This window comes from Balaenoptera acutorostrata, chromosome 2 (genome assembly GCF_949987535.1).
Source record: "Balaenoptera acutorostrata chromosome 2, mBalAcu1.1, whole genome shotgun sequence".
Lineage (NCBI taxonomy): Eukaryota > Metazoa > Chordata > Mammalia > Artiodactyla > Balaenopteridae > Balaenoptera > Balaenoptera acutorostrata.
The window spans coordinates 69,923,974-69,945,413 of NC_080065.1; the positions used below are offsets into that span (position 1 = coordinate 69,923,974).

A 21,440-nucleotide genomic window follows, 5' to 3' on the forward strand; every position below is an offset into this window, starting at 1 on the left:
TCATAAATGACTTGAAGTATTTCGTGAATAAAATTGATCAAAGGTGGCTGATGGATCTTTTTGTTGTCACTCTTTACTTAATCTGTAAATGATAACCTAGTAATCTGGCCAATATTTATTCTTTTGTAATTTAGTTGAAATATACTTCAGGTTAGAGAAAATATGATATAGAAATCACTGGTAATAACTATATAGAGAGAGAGAGTTGGATTTGACAAGCGAATGAGAAATGTGTACCAGTTATCCAGTCCACAATGTTTACCTAGAATCAGAGCTTGCGTCTTCATTGCAAAACACATTGTCACTTTAGGCTAATTCAGTAAACAGTAGCTCCTGTTGGATTGCCTGGTCTGTCTGTTGCAGTTTCAGCTTTCAGAGATGACTACAAAGTGTTTAGGGGAGAATAAAATGCACAAAAACAAAACTATTCTAATCTAAAGTACTTCAAGTTCACAGCCCCCTTCCTTGTCAGGTCCTTGTCCCATACTCTCGCATGGTTTCTCGTGTCTGTGGTGGGAATAATGCTGTACTTCACATGTGTGTGGTACGTCGCACTTTACCAAGCCCTTTCACTTAAATGTCATTTTGATTTTGCACTAAGAGCAGCATGTAGGTGTGCTGTTGACCATAGCCTTGTCATCTAGGCAGTGTGCTTTCAAAAGCGGAAGGCTAAAATGGCTAGGGCGATTTTAAATAGCTTTAGGACTATAGGAGAGTCTTAGCAAAATTGGGGTCGCTTTTGAAGAAATAGTTGCAACCATCTGAGTTAACCTAATTATCATGTTGAACCCACACACGCGAATGTGTATCTATCAAGTCTTTCTAGTAGTCCAGAATTTTCTTAACACTCAGAAAGTGTGAGTTTGACTTTCCTGGGTGGGAAAGGCTCAATTATCTTCTGTAGCAGTACCTGTTTATCCAAATATTCATGTTTCATAAGTAGGCATCTTTTCTTCACGTACATTATTTCAGACTTTCAGGACTTCAATTTTTGACAATATGGTTTTTATTCCATATATGACCTATTTATTTCAATTCTTTTGTAAAACATTTAACTCTCATTTGGATTCTTAAACATTTGAAACAAGCAATTCTGGAAAAGTATTCAAATAATATATATAAGCTATTGATGTAAATAAAGTTATCCATGCAATATTACAGAATAATATAATATATATATTACAGAATAACATATGTAATAATATATATATTACAGAATAATAATAATATATTACAGAATAATACATAGTGTAAAAGTACTTGCATTTAGAAAATACGTATTAAACTGTTTTCTCCTCATAAATTTGTATCTCTGGCCTTTATATTGATCCGCTAGGAGTGTCAATTTTGTGTTTTAATAAGAAAATTGTAATAAACATTTGGGGTTTCATTTAAGGTGAGGTTTTTGTATTTGGGTTTGTTTTTATACAGTAGAGTTTAATCCATGTGTTGCTTTTCTTCAAGTATAGTTTAAAGGAGTACATTTGGAACGTGTTTTTGGAAAAAGCATATTAATGTAGCAGAAGAGACTTCAGTGCACACTTTCGAAGAAAAAGTTTCTGAGCATTAAGTGGTAAAAGGCAATAATAATTCAAATGATGGTAACAAGCCAATGCTAAAAAGAATGCATGTTCTGTGTATCCAGCCATTTCACATGAACTAACCTCGTTTAAAAGAATACATTTTCCATTCACTGTGCACATACGTGTAATCATTTTGACTAAAATCAATTGCCATTATCATGCCAACTAAATCTGCAGTAGAATGTATTAGTTGCCAGATACCATACAAAATATTGTTTAAAATAATGATGATTGAATCCCAGAAATGAATAGATGCAATTTGTAATAATTAGTTATAATGCCAAGAAACACTCCAGAGAGAAAAGTTAATGTTAATTTTTAATGTGTAGTATCTCTAAATTGCTATGGTAAAGCTTATGTTATGGTAGCAAGAAGTGGCATTTTATGCTAAAATATGTTGAAACTTAGAGATGAGCCTAATTGCTTTTCTTTCTTTCCTGAACATGGTAGGACCTGATCGTTGCAAAACGAACCCGTGCCTTAACGGGGGCACCTGTTATCCTACTGAAACTTCCTATGTGTGCACCTGTGTGCCAGGATACAGTGGAGACCAGTGTGAACTTGGTAAGATGTTCTCGCGTGAAAGACTGTAGTGCTTTTCCAGAAGATGTACTGGGGGAGAATTTATATTGCTTGAATCAATCAGAGAATTTCGGAGAAACCTATGTGTAGATGAATTACATGTTAAGTGAAATTAAAATCATAGAGTAAGTTAAGTAGGGTGTGGGAAAGAGGGATAGATATTTACTGAATTTTGTTGATATACCCAAGACTCAGTGAAGCTTACTGGGATCAGCTGTGTCTTTGTGTGTTTTTTACACAGAGGCTTTACAAATGTAAAGTTGCGTTAAGTATTGACAAAAAATTTTAATCTGTCCCCACATCTGCGCATCAATAAATTATCAATTTCAATACAAATTTTTTAAGAAAGCTCTTTTAAAAAATAGGGAGTTTTTATGTTTTGAGATAACTTGTTGCTCTGATGTGGAATGGGAAAGCTCCTTCTCTGGCTGTCCCTAGAGTCCAGCCTCAAGGGCTTGTGACATTGGTGTCTTCCTCCTCTCTTTTGGGTTCCAAAGAATATCACTGTCTCTTTACTAAATCAGTTCCTTTTACTCCCATTCTTATTTAAGTTTCCTTTTCCTTAAAAAAATTTTTAAAAAGGACCCCAGTTTTGATTTGGCTGAATATAGATGTTGACTCTAGGAGAGAAATGATGGGATCTACTGACTAGGTGCTCCTTTTAGCAGCACCATAATGGTTTACTCATAATGATCGAGTAAGGAAGGCCCATGGATTACACTTTAGATTACCCAGCAATATTGAGATAAAACCCTCAGCATTCATGTTAAAAGAATACTTATCTTTAAAAAAAAACAAAAGTCAACAGAGCTAGTAAGCTCTATTTGTGTGCTAATCAGTGAGGATATAGAGATCGCAATAGATAACATTTAAGAAGTAATTATATTTTAAATATCAAATTTACATATATATGTATAAAAACATTTCTGTGGCCCCCATTCTTTTTCACATTACAATCAGTTAAAAATAATGAGTTATTATATGTGAAGCTGTTAGATCAGTGGTGGGCACTTAGCAAACACTATAAAAGTATTTGCCATCATTATTATATAATATTTTCCTTAAGGCCATTTCTTTAGGGAAGAATACAGTATATACCTTTTAGAAATTTAATTTACTTTGAATATTCATTTTTAATACTTAACATAAACATGAATTAAATTTTTAGTGGAATTACAAAATGCTATGGAATAAAGGCATTCATTTCATCACAAGAGATCATAGAGGTCTATGTTAGAAAGGTTGCATTTGATATAGATAAAAGTTGGGGAAGCTTTTGATAAGTGGGAGAGGGAGACTCAACACAGCAAACAAAAGCACAGAGACCACAAACTGCAGAATGAATCCTAGGGGCTATGAGTATTCAGGATGCCTACTTAGGGGTTTGTGAGAGGGAAACATTGGGAAAGAATATTGGAAAACTGGTTGGATCTAGATAGGTCTAAGAAGTCCTGGGTCCAATGTACTGAAGAGGTTTACTTCATACTTCATAGTCGAGTGATTCTGAGACTTTAGCATGCGTGAGAATCCCTTATAGGGCTTGGTAAACTACAGTTTGTTGTTCCCATCCTCCACAATATCGGATTCAGTAGATCTGGGGTGGGCCTGGGAACATGCATTTCTAATCTCAGGTGATGCCAATACTGCTGGTCCAGGGACCACACTTTGAGGACCACTGCCCTGGATAATTGGGGCCCTTGGAATGTTTAGAAGCCAATGAGTAAAATTATCTTGATTGTGTCTAAAGAAGATGACAATCAGCAGAGTGAAGGATATATTGGAGAGGGAAGAGCCCAGAGGCTATGCTCAGTTAAGTATTTTCAGTGTTTCACATGTGAGGTCATCAGAGTGTGAGCTGGGATAGGGGGTGGGAAGGCTAGGGGGATTCTTTATTGGTTTTAGGACTCATGTGACTCATCTAAAAGCAATGGAGATAATGACCCTACTCTGAATATATCTGAAATTTTCTTTGGGTTGCCAGATTTAGCAAATAAAAATATTAGAAGATCAGTTAAATTTGAATTTCGGATAAAAAAAGATAATTTTTTTTAGTATAAGTATGCCCTAAATATAGCATGTGACATACTCAAGTTTGTCCTTTTTTTAATCTGAAGTTAAAATTTAACTGGCTATCCTGTATTTCACCTGGCAATCTTACACTAAATAAGATCCTTTGACCTGTTTTGAAAGTACTTTTGTGGCTTTTACGATTTTATTTCAGATTTTGATGAATGTCACTCTAATCCTTGTCGCAATGGGGCCACGTGTGTCGATGGGTTTAATACCTTCAGGTGTCTCTGCCTTCCAAGCTATGTTGGTGCACTTTGCGAGCAAGGTAAGAGCTCTTGCAACATTTGTATGATGAACAGGTTGATACTTCAACCGTTTGTTCTAGACAGCCCCCTTTTTTTTTTTTTTTTGAGCCATTTTGGCCATGCTGCAAATTCTTTTTTGCAGAGGAAATTCAGAGGTTGCCTAAATACATTAGGTTTCCTGATGTGTTCGTAGCTCACAACATCTGAACAACAGTGTTGATTTGATCATTGTTGTTTTACTGATAGAATGGAATTGCAGACAGGCACACTGAGCTGAATTTAAGGACATCTGTCCACCTAAAGGAATGTTGTTGTATGTATTCTTCCTGGGGACAAACTAGGCATTGATCTTAATCCATGTGTGTGGCTTGTACCAAGGAGTATTGAATTCAATGTTAGTTGCCTTTATTTTCTCCCCCTAAGCACGTGAGACTCAATGGACTTATTGTTCATAGTCAATCATCTCTGGAGAATGAGTTAATACAGTTGTGCGAATACGTTCGCCTTGGCTTGGCAAATACTACAGAAAAGATATTGTGAACCAGGTTTCTTTCCTACTGAAGAAACATCTACTTTTTCTGAATGAAAGAAAGGCTTAAATTCATGATGGCTTGAATCGCGTGATCCCTGTCATTTGCATTTTATGGCCAACATGAGAGTGTATTTTGGGTGGTTAATGGTAACATTTCTGAACCCATCAATCAGAAACAGATTGCATACTCAGCACACTCCGTTTTGGACCATCGATTTCCTCTACTTAAAGTCATACGGTGGTTTGGCTTTGACAAAAGCTCTTAATGCCAGACTTCCATTCCACCAGACAAAATGAAAATGAGTGTCTGATAACTCAGGCACATTGGGTCTGGCCTCACATTCAGCTTTTCAGAATTAATCTGGATGGCACCACAATTAAAGCAAAACTAAAAGGAGCATGCATTGAATTGCCAGTGGAAGGGAATGGGTGATGCTTGGGTTTTTTAGGGTTTTTTTTTTTTTCTTTTTCTTTATTGCATAGGATGGGTCTGTTTCAGAATTTTAAAAGGTAAATATGATAACTGACCAGCCAAGATCCTCTTCTTTAAGAAAAACAGTAAGAAAGATGCTATTTGTTGAAGAAAACAAAAGGGTGAGATACTTGAGACATTCATATATCTTATTGATAAAAACGATTCTGGCTTCGCTTAGTTCCAAGTACAAGGAGTGATTCAAAAAATCATTTGTTCAACAAGTGTTTATTGAGAACCTACTGTCTTCCAGGCACTGTTCTGGACACTGGAGATAGAGCTCTGACTAAAACAATGTCTCTGATCTTCCTAACCCAGCATAATTCTTGGCAGGGAATAAAAAGAGATAGTATTTGTTGGATACTTTTTAATTTACCCTATGCCTCCAGGGTACACCATTTCCTTTGGTTGACAGCAGTATTTCTGTGGGTTAAGTGGGCCAGAAATTGAGGCTCAGGAAGGAAAAGTGATGTGTTCAAGGTCACAAAGCTAGTAAATTAGACAGTGGGCAAAATGAACCTAAGTGGCCTTGGAAAGCCCAGGTTTTTCTCAGTATCTTCACTCTTCTAAAGTAACTTTTAAATATAAGCATTTTATTTATATGTGAATCTGATAGATTCAGCAGTAACATCCTTGGAAGGGAGTTTGGGACCAATTACCTTTTTCTTCTCTTTAAAAGAATATTAAAAAGGAAAAGTTTTAATTTTTTTCCCATTTCTGGTGCCACCTAACTGTCAGGTATATTCTATTTTGTCTTAAAGCAAGTTTAACTTTCATCCACATTATTTGCTGAGAAACAGCTATCCCAGCCTGTTTACCAGATGCAGCTGTGCTCTTGTGATTTCTTGCCAGGACACTGAAAGGTTTTTTTTTCCTCTTTTCAGGTTGCCTAAGAACAAATGTTTTCTTCATTCACAGCACCATTGTTGTCTAAACAGTTTTCTATCCAAATTTCGGAGATGACCGTGTGGTTGTTTCTTCAGCTGACCTATTCTGTTCTCTGCTTTAGAAACTTCACAACTCCCAATACCTCTGAAATAGGAGACACATTTGGTGGAATGATAACAGATCTTAAAATCTAGAAGAAGGTCTTAGAACATTGGCGAGACAGTTCTGTACACACAGTTTGCCCCCAAAGTCAAGATACAGCTTGCCAGCCAGAAGTGCTGAAATGTTGACAGTTTCTTAAGGCTTGAGGGCTATATGTCAGAAGTGTTGAAAACATTACCTATATAGCATAAAGAGAAGAGATTTGTAGGGAGATTGTTTAAGAGTGACAGTTTCAGCTTCTGTGGTCATGAACAAGCGTTGTCGTACCCTTCCCGCCTCCCCCGAAACACACAGGCAGAACTAAATCTGGGACTTTGTAATGTAACCTATGCACTATGGGAGTTTTAAAGTATAAGAAATATTTCCCAGTGTAGGATAACGCTTAAGAAAACATCAATCCAAAAGAGTTGCCTTTTAATAGATGATATGTATGTCACATTATTTTTAGGTAAGATTGAAAAAAACAGACTGCTTCTGAAATTCTCCTTTCAGAATAGCCTCCTAGAAGATGCTGCTTTACACATAGTCCTTAATTACATATGTGATGAATTCATGAGTAGTAAAAATTAGGTGAATCAGTGTGGATATTTGACTTTTTAGAAAATAAAAACTCGTCTGTTAAGTGTGATTTGCACATTATTTACAATCATTGGGAAGTTATGAGAGTACAGATAAATAATCTGTCCCTATTTGGTTTTAGCAGAACCACTGCCTCTATGTTTTGGACCCATGTCCTGATAGGAATATACACACCTGCTAATTGAGGAAGGCATTATAACAATGTCGTTGTCATGCATCTAAATTTTAGGGTCCTTTGGTTTTTTTGTGTGTAAGAGGAAAAATACTTAATTTATCTTAGTGATCAAAGACAAAGAAAGAAAACCAGACTAAAACCATTTGGGTTAATAGAGGATAAGAGTGTATAGAATAATTTTTTTTCTGATATATTATTCAGTAAGTTATGGCTCCTCTAGAATTTTAAACTGCGTGTCTTCAAACAAATGATAATTTCCAAGGTTAAGGGAAGCTATGCTATTACAATATCATATCATTGACTTTGTCAGTAAGGGTAGTCTAAAAAATTTTCCAACTCTCCTCCCCTATAAACTAACCCCTTCATATGTGAAGATCTGTTTCCTCCCCACCCTTCCTACCTCACTTCTGAAATCTTCTATGTGAACTTCCCCCCCCAAAAATCACTACATCCAAGTAGCCAAAATATGCTTCACTCTTGGGTGCCAAGTGCTACTGTTATACCAAACCACCTAACTGTGTCTTGAGTCCTTTCCTGTGAAATTTGGTGATGTCCAAACAACTCTGTAATATAACTCAAAACTTCCGGTGCACATTGTTTAAATCAATTAGTCAGCTGGCTCTAACTAAGCAACAGGCCTGATAGACTAAACTGAAATAAAGACTGCTCTCAGAGATAAGCTGCATCTGTTGTATGATTATGGTCTAAATCACTGAAGCCAGGAAAAAATTAACTCTGTCACCATGCAAGCTTTCCCAGAATTACAGGACGAGGAGGAAATGCAGTGAGAATCAGGAGACAATCTGACTTTCAACTTGACCACCAAGTCAGACATATAAAACGAGCATTCATTTCATCTAGTAGAGTTTTATCTTCATCAATCAGTAAAATTAGGGGAGGGGAGGATGATCATTAGATAATCTGGAGTTTTCACAGTGTCTCCAATTTCATAAACTTTGCAGTTTTGTTAGTTTTTACACGTAACTAGTTCAGTATCTTTGTGAGATGTTTTGTGAAAGTTAAAATTATTTCTATTGATTGATCAATACATACAGTTTAATCTCACCTGTGAGTGGGCAAGTCTGAGGGAAGATTGCCAATGAGAATGCAGTTCTAGGGACTTCCCTGGCGGTCCAGTGGTTAAGACTCCACGCTTCAGGGAACTAAGATCCTGTATGCCGTGTGGCACGGCAAAAAAAAAAAAAAATAAAAAAAGAGAGAATGCAGTTTTATGAGCAAGACTGCTTTCCTATGAAATACTTAAAAACTGGCAATCTAGAAAGTATAGCTGAAGCTTACTGCCAGTGTAAAATTTAGACATATTTGCAAAGTGTTTTCATCTCACCAGGATACTGGTTACAGTGTGCTTGTTGCAAAAGAGAAAAATATATATGCATATACACATACACATATGCGTATGTGTATATGGCGTGATGGAATGAGGGGTACTAAATTAAAGTCATTCTTGATAAACTTCAAATCCCGATGCTTTGGCACTGGGAGTTACCTATATTCCCTCTCATTTTGGGAAAAAGTCTCACAGTCCTTAGCTATAGCCCAGAAGCTGCCGACTGATGAAGAATTTTTTTCTCTTAGTAAATCTTACAAGAGCCTGTGGCCATCCAGCTCTCTCTTCGGGAAGTGGGAAAGGACTATTTCCAGAGCCTTTGAAGTCCTTAAGCAAATAGAGCATTCATAATCCTTTTAACCAGAATTCTTATCTTATCACTTGAATGATGCTCTTTAGAAAAGTTGTGTTGGTAAGGAATTAGCCCCAATTGCTTCACAAGTGAGTCAGTAGACACTGCAGTCTAAGGAGGTTTTGAATGGCCCCTTTTCCAGTTTTTCTCCTGCTGAAACTGACTTTCATCAAGGAAAGAGCAGTTCGATAGTGCCTTTCCAGTCCTAAGATGTATTGCCACCCACTTGGCAGGAATCGTTAGGGCTCTCTTTATCATAATTTTTTTGTCATCATGACCAAAATTTGTGAATCCCTTGCTTCGAGGACATTGCGTTGATATTGGCTTGGGTCTTCTATGAACTTTTGGATGGGTGAACCAAGTCTGAATGACATAGATGAGTTTAATAAGCCCCTGCCTTGTTTCTTCCCAGACACGGAGACATGTGACTATGGCTGGCACAAATTTCAAGGGCAGTGCTACAAGTACTTTGCCCATCGACGTACGTGGGATGCAGCTGAACGGGAATGCCGTCTGCAGGGCGCCCATCTCACAAGCATTCTGTCTCATGAAGAACAAATGTTTGTGAATCGTATGTACCAAATATACATGGGTTTTCTGAAGCTTCATTCATTCTTACCACCTTCTTAGTTTTTCCTGTATCTAACTGAAAACAAATAGCTTTCTCAGTTGTGACTCAACTTATTAAATCCTTCATCTGTGAACTAAAATCATCTCTACTACATGAGCCCCCTACTTTGAAAAACATTCAACTGTAACATAGGAAGGCATTCCATGGTTTGCCAGCAGTAATAGTTGAAACAGCATGCTATAGGTCAAATCATATGAAATTACTATTTGATCATATTTTGACTTACAGAAATGACCACCTCTTACGTTTCCAATCTAATTCTTCCCAGGCTTTTGGTCTCTATTTTGAATATGTACATATGCTGTCTAAAGTAAAAGAGAAAATTGCTTTCAGTTATTTTTATCCCACTAATTAAAATTGAATTATAAATAGCACCCTAATCTTATCCTCTGTGCATAATTGGTTCTCATCCAAGTTTCTAATTATTTTAGACCATAGAAAGGGGACGTCATATTAAGAACATGAATAGACGGAGACTGAAAGCTAATGAAACTTATTACCAGAGCTGTTTAATAACTCCTTAGACTACAGCAAAGAGGAAGACAGCTAGCTTTTATGTAGAAAATATGTAGAAATTTTTTGCTCATGAAGCATTTTTTGATGCTCTATTAAATATGTTCTCGTGATTCCTGCTATCTCTTAGAAGTTTGTTAATTTGCAATCTGAGTAGAGGTTCATTTAACTTTTTTTCATGGTGTCTTTGCCTGTGACTCATTTCATGGTGAAAGTAATTATTTTTGAGGAAGTTTTGCAGATCTGTCCAGTCTAGGTGTTCACTATTAAAAATGCTTTGAGAAGAAACATGTGGCTTCCAAAATGAGGCTAGCATGGGTGAGATCTGTCACATTTTATTGGTTCACTGAATTTTTGCCAATTGCACAGTTTAATAAAAAAGTAAGTGGAAAGTTTGTATCATGAGTAAAGATGGAAAAAAATACTTAATTGTAGTGCACTGCTAGGGAAATAATTGTCCATGTCTGATATTTTAATGTTTCACGATATTCGCAAACTAGCTTTTTGGTTTAAAACACATTGGGCAGAAGAACAAAAGATAGTTAGACCATGAAAGATTTTTATGAGCAACTAAACAGAAATCCAGCCAGAAAAGAGGATGCATGATTCATGCCAAAAATAGTTTGCTTTGATACATTTCGTCCATATGTGGGAAAGATAATAAAATGTCTGTGTTGTTCCCCTTCTCAGGTGTGGGCCATGATTATCAGTGGATAGGCCTCAATGACAAGATGTTTGAACATGACTTCCGTTGGACCGATGGCAGCACACTGGTAAGTTACTGATGAAAATGATACTGATTCTAGAACTTGGTACTGTGGGTTGATTGCAGAGGCACATTAGACTGGAGACCAGTTAAACATCTTGCTCAGGGTCACTGGGTGAACTAGACGGGGGTTAAAAATAGAGGTAGTTCCCTGAGAAATGATCCATCTACCAGTACTCCACTCAAGGTGGCTCTCTTAAAAGAAGAGTGTACCCGATTTCCATTGAACCCGTAAACCGCAGGCTCAGCAGAATTGCCTCAGGTCTGTATTTCAGATGGTTATCTTTGTTTTTTATAGCTTCAAAGCAAAAAGGAAAATAATACACATAAGAGAAAAGGTCCTTTAAAAAATATCTTTTCTTCTTACATAATTGCACTGGAAATCTGCTATAAGGCATGGCTCATTTTTATCCAAGCAAACATGCTCATTTTTTACATCTTAAAAAAGATTGTTGAATTATGATCTTGTAAATTTCTTTCCATTCACTCTGCTGACTAATTATATGGTTTTTTAGCTTTTTCTGCTTCTTGAAGAAAGGAGTGATTTGATACCCACATCCTTGAGTAAGCTGCAATAAGGTTCTTAAGTCAGGATGGGTGAAGCTGTTTTGAGTCACTACTAGTAAATACACAAGTCTAATTCTTTATAACTAGTTCAAGTGTGGTTACCTATAGTGGTGGTTCTGGGCTCTGGCTGTTCATTAGAATCACCTGGGGAGCATAATTAAAAAACTGGTGTCTAGGCCTCAGCTCAAATTCATTAAAGCAAAACCTCTGGCAGCTGTATTTTCTAAGTGTTCCCTGGGTGACTCTAAAATGCAGACAGAGTTGGGATCCACTGGGCTAGACAGTTAAGTGTAAATTCAATTCTAACTTAGATAAACAAGAGGAAGACTTGAAAATTAAGCACACACAGAAAGAGTTTAAAAATTAAGTTTCATTCATTACTGCCATTCATCTGGATTTAATGAGTTTGGCAAAACGTAAAGTTCATTCTAGAACAGAGGCCAAACGAATAATTGTTTTCAGAAGTTCTGCTCTGCCTGTTCAGGAAAGCTTCTCTGTGCTCTCCTGGACGTGCCCCCCAGTTTATGTCTGTGTCACTCATTGTACTCAGTGCTTTGCACTCATTTATTCTCCACAGTAACCTATAAGAGAGGCATTAAGTGTTTTATAGGTAAGGCAAGGGACGGTCAGTTAGGCTAAGCTATTTGCCCACAGTCACAATGCTATTAAGTGGTGAAGCCATAGGCTTTCTCCTAGCTGGTACCTCCTTGACTTTAAAAAGGGTATCCCTTATCACATGTTGCCTTTAGGAGCCCTAAAATAAAGCCTGGCTTGCCATCTCTCTGTCATCACTCCTTATGTTTAATCAGCACTGTTTGTCACTTGCGTGCATAAGTAGATTCTTTGGCAAGATGCAGAAAAAGTAGGGCAAGTAGATTGTTCATAAAATATGTTCCCCGTAAGGTATAGGATTACACCTTCTACATCAATAGTCTCATTTTCTTCTAATTGTCCTAGGTGGATGGTATATCTGCAATTGTTGTATCTGTATGTTTTCATTTTGCTGAAATGAATAATAATTTCAGGGAGATAATTTTGGTCAGGTTAATAGTGGTTGGTATAGCGTGACTTCTTATGTATTCATTTTAATTGAAGATAGACTTTTGTTTTTACTAATTTAATTTATAAGTGAACATAAAAATTAGAAGGATTTTTTCCTTTATATTACAGATAGTTAAGACTTTTTATAATTTTGTTAATGTATATTATAAAGTATAGGCATTTAGTAAGTTTTCCCTTGTTGAACGTAGGCTTCATTCCTGTGGGAGAAATTAGGTCTAGGATACCCACTATTAAGTCTTCCTCCCAAAGACTTTCCCTTATAAGTGGTCCAGTAAAAGTACAGGTTCTTGTGAGCTGTAGTGCAGAAGCTAGAATGCCAAGGACTCAGGTGGCCAGTTGCGGTTGCTACTTCCTTGTGCCTTGCAGACCTGGACCACGACTTATCTCAAAGTGTAACTGTTGGCTGGGTGCCTGTATGGTCCTGCCCTGAGCCTAAAATAGTTGCATTTGCCGCAGTGAAGTGAATGTAAAGTCTGTCATTTGCAGCATACTGACCTGATAGGCCAAGTCCCTGACTGTTTCCAGTCTGTCATTGGTTATATAGAATTGATTTGTATATTTTCATTCTCAGCATTTTTCTGTTTTACTAGATGTTTATTCTGGTCTCTCCATTAGCAATTCAGCTCTTTAAAGAAGTGGTTCTCTTGCCTGCTTTTTATTTCTGAAGGTGTGTAGGATAAGGCCCTATGCTCCCTGTGAGCTTGGTTAATGGGACTGAATATTGGCTTATAGCTGGCAGATGAGTGAGGTCTGTAAATTATCTTAGGGAATTTATCTTGCCTGGCAGGTTCCATCCAGGTGTGCTTGATTTAATCAGATGTCATTATCCCACTACGCTGAAGCAAGCCAACTCAACTCATTTTTTTTGTCTGTGTCCATTAATTTTTAATGGACCGTGCTGTGAAATATACTGTGAAAAAAATAACTTAATTACAATTTCCATAGTCTAGACTGGTCCTAAATTTGGTAAATAAGTGGGCATTGCACTTTGTCGAAGGAGAAATATTGATCTTCCTATGAAATTTTCAGAGGAAGATAACATAACCTAAGATAGATAACTATACAACATAAACAAGAAACTTACCCTTAATTAATTCACATTTTCTAATTGGAACCTAAGGGTTATGGAGAGAGCACCAAGGAAGGGCCTCAATTTGAAGAGGGTAGCAAATGAATTACATACACAAGGCGAAGTTTATCAAAGAAAGGACACAGGTAAATCCAGGAAAAACTCTGACAGACCCTTGGTTTCTTCTTAATTCACTCTTTGTGTAAAATAAAAGTGTGCTAAGGAGTGTCCTTAACTTTGAATATTTTGGAACAGAAGAGACCATCTGCCCAACAGCCTGTCTCCCTCCCATTTGACTGATCTCTGGCCCACTGTCTGCTTTTCTAACCACCCTTGCCTCCATCCCTTCCTTTCAGAGGCAGCCTAGGTGTCTCTTAAACTTGTTTGTAGTTCTCTCTACAGCCACCATCCCCTTAACAGGTTCCATATGTGCTCAGGCCTTTGAATAAAATAGTTCTCCTTTGTTTCGCTGTTTACTCCAAGTGTCTTGCTTTTGAAAATATCCCTAATAGTAAACTCTTCATCGGGAAAAGCAGTATCTGCTTACAGTTGGGAATGGTGTTAACTTGACTGTGTGCAATTTCAAGAACTTTGTTTATGTTTTAGAGTGATTTCTCCCCTCTCCCCTCCACCCCCAGTTTTTGTTTGAAAGGTTTATTAGAGCTTATCCTTCTTGGGAGGTAGAGCAGTATTAATACAAAAAGAACCTTTGATATTTACCGTATATTATCTTTTGTTATTCAGTCTTAGAGTAAAAACAAATAAGTTTATATTAGGTCTCAATTTCAATCATTTCTTTTCTTGAAATAATTAAACTTTGCTTCCAATAAACTTGTAGTGTATCGTATTTAATATGATTATCCTTTATAGCTAGACTAATTCAATTTATATGCTTTTACTAAATTAATAATTTTATTTGGCCAAGTTATCTACTTTGCCCTTATTCTTCAGATTCTGATGAATTCATCCCACATTATTGGTTTCTATAATAGGATGTTGATATCACTAATAAAATGCCAAATTCTTGATTTTATTGGATCTTTAAAATCTTTTTTATTATTTATTTGGGGTGTTTACCCAGTAAATTTCACAGAAGTGTACTCATGAACAAAATTGGTTCTAGCCTTACCCTTGTGATTTCTATTAAGGTTATTTTCTCTTAACACATTTCAGTTTTCACTTTGTCGCTTGGTTTCCTACTAAGCAGTCACATTTCAGTTTGTCCTTTGGTTTTCTACTCACCGGTCATTCTTTAACTTGACTATAGATTTCTAACAGCAAAATGCCCCAAGTGCTTATTAGAAACCCTGACAAATAACTTCAATAATGAATTACTTTACTTGTCACCCAAGTAATGTCTTCAAAGACACTAAGTTAAACCATCCAAGTTAAATACACATTAAAGCTGGTGAACTTAAACAAACATTTCTTATCTAGCTTCTGTACTATTAGCTGACTTTTAAGTTCTTTCTTTAACCTATTGTTAAATGAATGACTAGTCTGAAGTGTTTTCCCCTAGATCTGTTTTCCAGTGCCTGTGACCTTCCTCTCCCCTTGCTCTGAACTCTTGTTACTCCCTTTTTAATTCTGCAAATGTCTTCCTCTTGACTTCAGTATAAAATTCCGTAATTATTATCAAGGCATACCAAGCCCACTTACTCCATCTGCTACTTCCTAAGCTGTCTCATCTCAAAATACCCACAGTTCCAGGAATAAGCCATGACATCTCACTTCTGCTGGTCCTTGCGTCCACTTGCCCTCGTGCTTAGAATGTCCTCACCTCTTGCCCTAATTTCATTTGCTAAATGTTTGAATACATTGCTTAGCCAAGAGTCACCTTCTTCCAGGAAGCCTTTCTAGCTGGGTGTGACTAAGAGCTCCTCCTCTGTGTTCTAGAAGCCCTTTGTACCCTCTTCCCATCCTACCACTGGCCTCTGTGGTGTTAATTTCCTGACACTGAGCTTTCTGAGGCAGGGATTAACTGTCATCTCTATTTTTTCTGCACCTAGCAGAGTGGTTGACAAAAATAAATATTTGAATGATAATCAATATCCATACATTGCTCAACTAATTCACTTTGTTATCTTTTCAGTCCTGAAAGGACCAATTAAGTCTTTTGGCTGAATCTCTATATGACAATTCTTGTTTATCTAAATTAAATATTTTATTTAAAGTCGTATCAGTATGAAAAACATTAAAACATAATAGGTGGTACTTCAGATATGACGAAAAGAAAACAAATGTTTCTCAGAAACAGAAGTATGTAGCTGAGCATAATGCATCTTACAAAAGTTATTAACCCAAAGGAAAACAGATGTTCCTACTGGAAATGATGACGACTTTGTCCATGGTTGTCCCAAGAATACATAAGCTTTGGGAAGAGAAGATGGAAAGCAAACTTTTCGAAGGATTAAGTTATATCAGGGCAGATTTTCCATGAAGTTTTAGGAAACTGACAATTACTCAAAACTTTGACTTTAAAAAACCTTATTATCCAAATCCAAAATGTAGTGAAACAAGCAAAAGGAAATCTCACTCCTAAGTGTTATCAGCTCATTTCATTTTTTATAGGCTGCTTGACCAAGGATGACTTGGTTGCCTAAGGTTGGACAGGGCTTCCGTTATTTATCCACTATCTGAGTCTGTTCTTTCAAGCACAGAGGGAGCCAGACATCAGGGAACACTATGGAATCATTTATGTTTCTCCACCTATATACATCCTGGCAAAATCATTTTTACAACTTGCTTTTCAACTACAGACTGTAGTGTGTCCATGGACAGCACAGTTAGGGAGATACTGGAAACCGGTAGATGCCTTAATCACACTACTTTTTATAACATGACTCCCTAGCCAATGGTTTAAAATCAAACTGTGGACCTCAGAGATTTAAAGCTGTTACCGTCTTGCCCCCTCCTCTCTCCCTGAGCCCCAGGAATAAGATTCTCGCAGGGGCAGTTCTCCCGAGGTCTGTATTGCTCCCTTCTGTCTTCTCTTTAGCGAGCTCCTGCAGTACCTCAAAGCTCAGCCCTCACCACTGGGGATCGGATGCTTCAGTGGATCAGATGCAGTTACTTAAAAGGAAAATGTCACCTTAGGTTGCGTTGTCCAGAGGTTAAGGACTGAGTAGAACTGACAATCCAGTTCTCTTTTAAAAATGTTGAGGAGCTTTGGGAAAGTTTGATTTGTAAGGAAAAAAAAACAACCAAAAAAACCTCTGACTTTATCCTTATACATTAAGAAGAACATTTTCTACATCTCTTTTACATTTTCCATCTGTCAGCTCTATTTTGTCAGCACTCAGTGTCAACCCATGCAAGGCTGCTGGCTTGTCAGCTTCCTGGGAAGTAGTCACGGCCTCCTTCTCGCTCTCCAGTGTCCTGTTTGGAGAAAACAGAGACCTCCTTTCCTCTGCACTTTCTGGATCTAGTCAGAAAGCTCTCAAGCAAGTTACTAACTCACAGATCCATAAATGTCTTATTTTCTAGCTCTAACCAACTTATCTTGCCCCTTGTTAGTTATGATATAGATTCCAAAAGGCTAATTGATAGCCTTTTTTGCTTAAAAAATGTTACTTGAAAAAAATATTTCTGGAAGATAACTGAATTTGGCTTTTTTTTTTTTTCATTTTGATAAACATGGTCCAGCATTGGCAAACTGGCACACCTAGAATTTGGGACACCCACTTGCCCTCCTGGTTATGCTGCAGAGTTAGTGAAGGAAAATAGCCAAATTGGATGTGAAATTGACTTTAAATCCAGAGACCCCTTTTCTTCTTTCATAAATAAACATGTCAGTCTGTCAAGCAAAGTATGGTGAGAAAAAAAACAGCTTTTAAAAAGGTAGAAACAATAAAGAAATAGCCCTTAACCCAGGAAGAGACACCTAAAAAGGAGTAACTCGCAGGCCATAAACCATTATTCTTTTTTCTGCAGGAATGTATTATTATTACCCTTTTATAGACACAAAGGTTCATATCCTCCTCCCTCGCCCAGATGTCTTGGACATTGAAAAGAGAATCAAGAGTATTAACTAATTCCTTGTGTTTTCTAAGCTGGTTTGTAGGTTTGAAGGATTGCGAATGATTTGGCAGAAAACAATGATGCAAAACAAAACCCCCAAACCAAAACCTTAAGTTTTACTTTTTCTACCTGAAAATCTTAGAAGACTTCCTGTAAAATGTTTGCAGATGGGTGTGTGTTGGCTGTGCTGTGGTTTTAGCTCCAAGTCAAATGCCACTTCTCTGTGAGCAAGTCACACCGCATATCAACATTAACTTAATTATGTTAAATCTCACAGGCTTCATTAGATTAATCTAAAAGCCAAGGAAAACATATGCTGTTTCTTCATCCTTTCACACATTACTCACCAGTAGAAGAATTTTCAGTTTCTTTTCTGAAAGACCATTGAGCTCTTAGTGAAAATTTTTACTTGTGTTGCAGTTCAGTTTGATTTGAAACCAAGAACTGGTTCTTCTGATTCTTCACATAAAATATATCGAGCCATAGAGCAGTTCTAGAACACAAAACCCTCATCTCCGCCTTTCCCTTCCTTGAGTGCAGATGGCTCTTGACGGGCAAACAGCTGGAAGAACAGTATTTACCCAGCACTGGAAAATCATTTCATATTTGACAAGATTCTCCTTGAAAAAAAGAAGAATTTATCAACGTGGTAGTTCCTTTTCGCAGATGCTTTTCCAAGTGTTCTGTGAAACCTTAAAAATCACACACGGTTATTTAAATTTAATTGCTAATTAGTTTAAGGCAACGCATAACCATGGAAAAGGCCAAGAAAATGTTGAATGGGTTTGGCAGTTTCAAGTTGCATTTGGATCGTGAGCACTTCCTGACTGAAGACCTGTACAAACAAACTTGGGGCGAAGGAACCCACTGGCACAATTCACGGTGGGGATTAAATGCAAGTGGCTTAGTGGGGCTGTGCCTGGGACCCCGTCTCGAGGGGTCTCACAGTGGGAGGAACTCACATCCTTTGGAAACTGCTGTGGATAATTACTACTTTGTAGGGCAGTGAGCTCACGCTATTACACAAGATTAGTGCTGTGCTCCAGAGCTGGCAGATTGTCTCTCCCGCACAGAGGTTTGCCAGCTAGGAAAATAGTGGGCATATTGCCACTTTAACGACTATCAGGAGACCCCGAGTTACTTTTTTTCCCTTCGACATATTCATGTTTGTAGGATCCCACTCCAGGCTGCCAGCCTTGGGCGGTGACACCAAAACAAACGTCTCTTTCTCCTTTAAAACAAAGCTGCTCTTTTCCTTTTGGTTGTTCAACTAAAAGACAACAGCCAAACCATAACCTCCTTTAAAACATAAATAAACAAGGACCCAGACCGGAGTAACCCGCAGCAAGTACACGGAGCAGAGGAGGGTATATTTCTACCTTGCAGTGAGGTCATTTGCCCCAACAATTTAAAGAAAACAAAATTAAATATAATCCCCCACAGACTGCAAACAAATGCCTCTTGTGACCACAGCCATCTAGGGAAAAAAGGCATTTTAAAGTTAACACATGTTTTGATTTCTCTAATAAGCAGTCCTTCTAAGCTCCTGGCAGATAACTGTTTGACCTGTGTTCTGAAAGGTGAGGGCCAGGGGATAAACCCAGAGTGGTTATTCTGAGTTCTTTATTTAGTGCAAAGGTGGTTTCTTATCACCATATGTTTCGAAAGGGTAAGCCGTCCTCTAGGGACTGTGTTTTCTATTTGGAGTTTGCTTTTATCCTTTGGTGGTTATCTGCTTACCCCTGGCATCCACTGCATTTGGATGTTATTTGTGGCCATGTGAGTACAGCAGTGGCACTACTGGTTCCAGGTGATAAAAGGAGTTTGAACACAGAGAAGTCAGCTTTTAGTACAGGTGTCATGTTTTTATAGCTAATCTACATAAGTTTTTACCTAAAAACAGACTAAATCACATGCAGACATTAATTGTGTGCATTGGTGTTTATTTATGATCTGCCCTGTCCTAAGGATTTTAGGTGTCTATTATAGATTTGGCTTTGCTTCTGATGCAGCTTCACTGTTGATGTAAATCATCTGATAATTTTAAAAGGACAAATAAAAAAAATAAATATTGTAGTTGAACGTTTTAGTCAACTAGAAAATTCAGATTATAGCTACATTGGCCTGTAGCTAAATGGAATGGGATTGGTAAATACTGTTTAGCTGAGGTCTATCTTTTAGCAAAGTGTTCTCTTCTTACTTTTCCTCACAAAACTGAGGGGACGTATCACAGATAATCCTTTAATCTTTTTTTCCATACGGAGGAAATAATCATGGTTTGGGGCGGGGGGGTGGTGGGGGGACGTCTACATTGCTTTGTTAACAGTGACTTAGTTGGTAATTCAAAATCTAATGATGGATGGATATCACCACCTAGTGGCCATATAGTATTTTGCGTTTCAAAACTTCACATTCCCAGAACTCCACTTAGGTCTCTGCAGGAATAATATTCTCTGTGAATTAAGTCCCTATAGCTTTGGGTTTTAAAATTCTAGTATGAATTGCATTATATCATGAACCAGAAAGTTAAATGTGAAATGAGATGATTTTTCAAATGCAGCGTAAAGCTAATACATGGAATCACATGCTTAGTAAAATCCTAGCAACTGAGGCAAGCATTAGGACCAATCTTTCCCGTATCTTCACTTTATACACAGTAATAGCAGTGGAAAGTTTTCCTTGGCTGGTTCCCTTGGCATGTGAACCTAGAGGACATTTTTGGTTTTCTTATGAAAATTTTTTTGCAGTGAATTAAATCAGCAGTGTTTGGGGGAATAGAGAGTAGGTAGAAAGCAGAGACTGGACTGTTCATGGAAAAAAACTCCAAATTATAGCTTGAAGCCTTAAATTCTCCCAACAATTACCATAATATATTATGTCAGAGCATGGCTTTACTGGACAAATGTCAAGAGCGGTTTTTATCAATGGAATGTGTGTGGTTAATTGTTTAAACATACTTGGCAAAACTCATAATAGTTCTAAAACATAAAGCCTTTAATTGGCCGTTTTAGATAATCTAAATTACAGTGAATTTTAAAGAATAAAAGGTGATTCAATCTAAGCTGAAAAACTATAGGTAAATATGTGGGTAGGTACAAGGTCGATGATAGAGTAGGCCCTTGGCAGATGTAGATTCAAGATTTGTAGTTTCAAATATACATGAGAGACCCTGAAGATCCACAATATGAAATAATTCGTACTTTTTGCTCAGGCACAAATTTGAACTGTACCCAATGGCTGGCTAGTAAGTAAAAATCGTTCAATTAGCTAGCAAGTTTGTCCAATGGACAGCTCAGTTTTCCCATCTCTAGGGGTCTGTTGATGTTTATTCTACTAACTATTTAACCATTTTGGACCTTCTCTATTGTGTTTATGGTGGGGACCGCTCTGCTATACAGGTCTGTGTGAACAGGGGCATTCCCAAAGGTCTATCCTAGATATATCCTTCCCTGCTGCCAAGAAATACTGTATTTGCAGGGGTGTGTGTATGTGTGTGTGATGGTAGTAAATCTCAGATTTGTGTCCCACAAAAAGATGAACTTTAATTTTATCTAGTGTGTGAAAATTCCGTTTTCTTTTTATTAGAGAGGAAAAGAAACCAAGAGATTCTAAACAGAGTGTCTAACTGTTTAGGAGAACTAGTTAGTGCCCATCGATTATCCTTTATAGCTATTTGACCAAATTAAATCATAAAATCTCAATGAAAAGAATTTGAAATGGGTCAAATATTATGGAGAAGGGCTAGTTATCAACTAAGTTTTGATGAGCCCAGTTGCTTTGAAAACTTCTTAGCTTTAAATTCTGATAAAAGGGATTTAAAAACA

The 21,440-nt window shown here is 37.3% G+C and overlaps 1 protein-coding gene across 2 annotated transcripts in view; it reads left to right on the top strand.

The window, feature by feature from the left end:
- Positions 1–21,440, top strand: part of VCAN (versican) — a 115,506-nt gene that overhangs the window by 80,565 nt on the left and 13,501 nt on the right. For both annotated transcript variants that reach the window (XM_007193043.2, XM_007193041.2), the window contains 4 exons: positions 2,034–2,147; positions 4,387–4,500; positions 9,401–9,559; positions 10,823–10,905. In XM_007193043.2, the coding sequence (XP_007193105.2) occupies positions 2,034–2,147; positions 4,387–4,500; positions 9,401–9,559; positions 10,823–10,905 (470 nt within the window). The remainder of the gene's footprint in view (positions 1–2,033; positions 2,148–4,386; positions 4,501–9,400; positions 9,560–10,822; positions 10,906–21,440) is intronic.